This window comes from Nicotiana tomentosiformis, chromosome 9 (assembly GCF_000390325.3).
Source record: "Nicotiana tomentosiformis chromosome 9, ASM39032v3, whole genome shotgun sequence".
In the NCBI taxonomy this organism is placed as follows: Eukaryota; Viridiplantae; Streptophyta; class Magnoliopsida; order Solanales; family Solanaceae; genus Nicotiana; species Nicotiana tomentosiformis.
Genome location: NC_090820.1, coordinates 94,627,140 through 94,632,722, shown reverse-complemented (window position 1 = coordinate 94,632,722; position 5,583 = coordinate 94,627,140). Strand labels below are relative to the sequence as shown.

The following is a 5,583-nucleotide window of genomic DNA, read 5'->3' as shown; positions in this document are numbered from 1 at the left end:
CTCCAAAATGTTGCTCAAGCCGTGTCTGATCCTCCAAAAATGTACTAGTTTTGGAGGATCTGACACACACCCGACGATATTTTCAGAGAGTACGAGCAACATAGGTGATATATGTATCATTTTGAGAATAAAATATTATGTTGAAAATATTTCAAAATGATATAGGATATAGTGATATCCTCTGTTGTGCTGATTCTCCAAAATGTTGCCGCACCTGTGTCGGATCCTCCAAAAATGTGTCGGATCCTCCAAAAATGCGCTAATTTTGGAGGATCACCCGACGATATTTTCAGAGAGTCTGAGCAACATAGGTGATATCTGTATCATTTTGATAAGTTTGGATGATACAAGGCTTTGAATCTTGATGACTTGCTACCTAATAGAATTAATTTAAGAAGAAATTTTCTGATGAAAGATTAGTTCCTTTTTAGTATTGGTTTGATTCTTATGAGATAGTGAATTCGTGTAAAAATGTTTGACCTTTTAAAAAAACAAGAAATCATTTATTAAAATTTTACCAAATTTACCCTTACTGTTCTAATTGGTGGAGTATTGATTGAAACTTTTAAAGAGAGATAGAGGGCTCTTATGATTATGTTTATTAAATGTCTTTCTTAAGGGGTGTGCAAAAAGCTAAGGCAGATAACATGAACCGCAACATCTTAGTGGCCAGAGGAAAAGAAAGCAAAAGCGATTCCCATAGTAGCGGCAAGCGAAATGGGAGTAGCCTAAACTGTGAAAATGAGGTTGTTAGAGAGTAATACAAGCGTAGTGCTGCTAGGGAAACAACCTGAATGTTGCACCCTAGATGGAGAAAGTCAAGTAACCGAAAGTATCACTAGCTTACGCTCTGACCCGAGTAGCATGGGGCACGTGGAATCCCGTGTGATTCAGCAAGGTAGTATTTTTTAACACAGTAAGCGGAGCTGAAGTGTTTGGGGTTGTGAGATCAATATTTCCAATTAGTAATTACAATTAATCTAATCCAGTATAGGGGAGCTTGTCTTTATATTGTTGCACATTAACTATTAAACCGAAAATTAGCAAGACCTACAGCTGCTCAAAATTAGAGATTTCTAGTGTGAGGCTCTAATGTTATGGTTTGTTCATACTAGCAATGAATGGGCTTTGATATGAGATGTTAAGGATAACGATTATAATTAGTTAAACTTCAATGTTCTTAGCTGGTAAATCATGCTTGCTGTAGGATGACTTGATTAATAAATTAGGTACTGTTGGCATGGACCCTCTGTTCATTTTACTGGTATATCGACATATAATAAAGTAGTCTTCTTCATTCTTCTTGTGAACTTCAGAAGCAGTGCATTGAGATAAAAGCTTTATGTTTATTTCTAATTAGGTATATGGAACTTGAACTGAAATGTTGTAAGATTTGGCACCACTTGAGTTCAAGTATACTTCCACGAGCTTGGGCAATTGCTTTATGAAATTGTCTACATATGATAATGTAGAACAGGTTTTAGACCTGAAAAGCTCCACATAGCTTTTGTAGCGAGTGCTATGAGGTTCATGACTTTCTTGATCACCTTATTTGTCAACCATAGATTAAGATGTGGCTAAAGTCTCTCTTATGGTTGCCTATATCACGCTCGAAGGTCTCTTGAGTCTTCGATGTACCAATGACTCCATTTTAGGGTTTAAGGAATAAGATATTAAAATTCCGGTACGGAGTTCTGTTGTCGTCCGGACAAGTGAATAGATAGGCTGCCCCATTCTTCTTTTGGATTTAAGAAGCGGTTCACTGAGAGTGTAGCTTAATGTGTCTTTCTAATGACAGTGACTAATTACGAATATGATGCTTGAACTATTATGTTGTATGATTTGCATTTTAGTTCAACTTTGCCTTCTGAGATGGTCAAAGTTAAGGATCCCCCTCGTTATTTTTTACTTCTTCACTTGTCAATCCACTTCCTTAAGACAATTATTTTAGCAGTTTAACGATGTCGCAATAACTTATGTCATTTACTTCCACATTAAAAAAGATCTAAATTTCTTTCTGTAGGTTGCAACACTGGCCCCTAATGTACCAGCAATGCAAGAGCTACATTTTGCAGTACCAATGGCTGGAGCCGTTCTTTGTACATTAAATACACGCCATGATTCAGCTATGGTATCGACATTATTGATGCATTCGGAAGCAAAGGTCATATTTGTGGATCAGCAGTTACTCAAAATTGCTCAAGGTGCACTAGACCTTATTGCTGACAGTAAACTGAAACCATCTCTTCTTGTTGTAATCCCTGAATCTGACGATCCCCTTCCTATCGATAACTCTAGCACTCACGAATACGAGAGTCTCCTCAAAAGTGGGGAAAACCATTTTTCTATAAGGTGGCCGATAACTGAATTTGACCCTATTAGTGTTAACTATACTTCTGGAACAACATCACGACCCAAAGGAGTTGTTTACAGTCATAGAGGTGCATATCTCAATACTATCGCCACATTTTTGCTTCATGAGATGAGTTCATTCCCTACTTATCTTTGGACCGTTCCAACGTTTCACTGCAACGGATGGTGTCTTCTTTGGGGACTAGCAGCATTGGGTGGCACAAATGTTTGTCTGAGAAATGTCTCTCCAAAAGAGATATTTGAAAATATTTCATTGCACAAAGTCACACATATGGGTGGAGCACCAACTGTCTTGAACAAGATTGTGAATTCACCACCGTGTGATCGACAGCCACTTCCTCACAAGGTTAAAATAATGACAGGTGGTTCACCACCACCTCCGCAAATTATTTCCAAAATGGAGGAGCTTGGATTTGGAGTACATCACTTATATGGACTAACAGAGACATACGGTCCAGGTACGTATTGTTTGTGGAAGCCCGAGTGGGATTCTTTGCCTCCGGATGAAAAGTTTGTGCTAAAAGCAAGACAAGGAGTACATCATCTCTGTTTAGAGGAAGTTGATGTGAAAGATTCTATGACAATGGAAAAGGTACCAGCTGATGGTAAGACAATTGGAGAAATTATGTTTCGAGGGAATACTGTAATGAGTGGATATTTAAAAGATACAAAAGCAACGGAAGAAGCTTTTAGAGGCGGATGGTTTCACAGTGGTGATCTTGCTGTAAAACATAGCGATGGTTATATTGAAGTTAAGGACCGGTTGAAAGACATTATAATTTCTGGTGGAGAAAACATAAGTACGGTTGAGGTGGAACGTGTTTTGTACAGTCATCCAGCAGTTCTTGAAACAGCAGTAGTTGCACGACCAGATAATCATTGGGGACAGACACCTTGCGCGTTTGTGAAGTTGAAGGAGGGATTTAGCGTTGGTGATCAAGAAATTATCAACTTTTGTCGGGATAATTTGCCTCACTACATGGCACCTCGGACAGTCATATTTGAAGATATTCCAAAAACGTCGACTGGCAAGATACAGAAATTTATCCTAAGGGAGAAAGCAAAAGCCTTGGGAAGTCTTTTGTGAATGAATTGAAGCAGCAGCACTTGGTTTTCCTCTTTGAAGGTCATTTGCTGAAAGTCTGTGTATCATTGTTCTGTGCCATTAGGTTCAATATAACTGTTCATTGCATCTCTAACTCTATGTATGGTTTGTCCTGCAAACTTTGGGACATGCAACTGTCTCAAGGCATAAAACATGCACATAATATTCTTGGAACTATTGGATAAAAATAAATTGGGTGGTTCTCCCACCAATGAACGGTTGGTTTTGTTTCAGCTATAATTAAGTAAATAAAAATATACCCTCTTTAATAGTTTAAGCTTTTGGATAAAGTGATTGTACAATTTAATATGTTATTGGAACAAGCATATAATCAAGATAAGTTTCACTGTCACCAATTATCAAAAAGAATTTTCACAGATAAAAGTGTACTCTCTTAATATATAGCTAAAGTATTTATAAAAATATTTCATCACTCAAACTGCCAAAGTTCTTTTGGGATGATAATGAAATTCGGGCAGCTTGTGCGCATCTCTACCATTGTATAGGGTAGAGAGGATGCAACATAACCTTTGTTTGCTGAGTTTTGACTAGACATATAAATATATGTGGAGGATATACTTGGTGCCTCCGCTAACACATGTTCTAGGTAACTTTTCCCACACAGACTTAGGCAGATAAAAAGAAGTCACCTAGTGTTTTTAACTTTAGATTTGCTAGGATTTGAATCTTGGTTTCTCATTATTTTCATCTCATTTTATTGACCGCTAAGTCACACCTTCGATTCCGCATGCCAAAGATCTTGTGCTTCTTTTATAAGTCTTCAATTGTTTTTCTCTATCCTTAACTTTGTAAGTGCTTAAGAATAAATAAACACATTACATCCGTTTTAATATTTCACTTTATGCTAGTCTTTTTTATCCAAAAATTCTATTCATATCCTGTTGACTAAATATGCTGTCTAACTATTATACCTTGTACCACATGTTTTTCCTTCTTAAATTCACTCCAAAGAGGTTGATATGATCAAATACCTCAACAACAGAGTTATCCATGCCACCGAGTTTTGAGCATACTGCAGATCTATTCGACGATCTTTTTTATAATCTATGTGAACAAATCATAGCTATAGTCCAACTATTTCCTGAAATTTCATGGGACGGATCTGTATTTTCTGGATGAAGTTCTTTAAACTTCTGTATAACGAAACAATATATATATATCATCTTTCATTTTCTAACACTTGTAAGGTTAAAATTTGTGAGTTTGAAAACTAATAAATACACCTTCTAAAAATTGACTTAGAAAAACGTGGAAGTTATTAGAAGCAAAAACAAAGTTGAGCTTTGAAACATATAACTCAGACTAAACAGAGAAATTAACACATGTAACAGTTAAATCATTTTGTATTTCAAAATAAATGTGGATGGAGAGATGCCAATATCTTATTATTTTGAAACTTGAAAGGGCGAAAATTAGTCGAAGAAGCTTCAACTTTCATCACTGTCCTTATTAATCTCTCAAATTATCTGTCGTGATTTCTTAAAATAGTTTTCTCAAATTATTTATCATTTTAGAAGTTAAAGACAAAATAAATTATATTTTTCCTATTTTACCCTTAATAGTAATTGTTCTTGAAAAAGGAGATAACACGTAACTAGAGTAAATATTTAATGAAGAGAAATCATATGTTAAGACATAGATAAGGATAAAATAGTCTAAAATCTTTTTTAATTAATATTTTTTAAATGACGTGTAAAAGAGAAACACGATTGGGACGGAATGAGTAATATCTAACGATGTAGAAACACCGAAGTCAAGGCAAATGAAGGATGGATTAAATGTAACCTTCATATTAAATGTATTCGATTGAGTCTTTTTATTCATAGAAAACATCAGGGAACAACATGAATATTCTATATTCCACTCTAATAAACCATACATAAAACACCACGTGTCATTATAGTAGTATCACAGTTGTCCTGGACTCAAGTGAAATAAAATAAACTTGACGGAATAAAATGACACCAACTAAAACTCAAAGGACTGCTAAAAAAATGGCATGGGACTAATTTGCCCTTTAAACCATGGTTGGTATTTTTTCTGGTGAAAACTTTTCAGTGGATATTTGGTATGTTTGATGAAAT

The 5,583-nt window shown here is 35.6% G+C and overlaps 1 protein-coding gene across 1 annotated transcript in view; it reads left to right on the top strand.

The window, feature by feature from the left end:
* Window positions 1-3,749, top strand: part of LOC104090609 (butanoate--CoA ligase AAE1-like) — a 4,265-nt gene extending 516 nt beyond the window's left edge. The window contains exon 2 of the mRNA XM_009595746.3: window positions 2,024-3,749. Coding sequence (XP_009594041.1) covers window positions 2,024-3,460 — 1,437 coding nt within the window. The 3' untranslated portion in view covers window positions 3,461-3,749. The remainder of the gene's footprint in view (window positions 1-2,023) is intronic.
* Window positions 3,750-5,583: the final 1,834 nt, after the last annotated feature.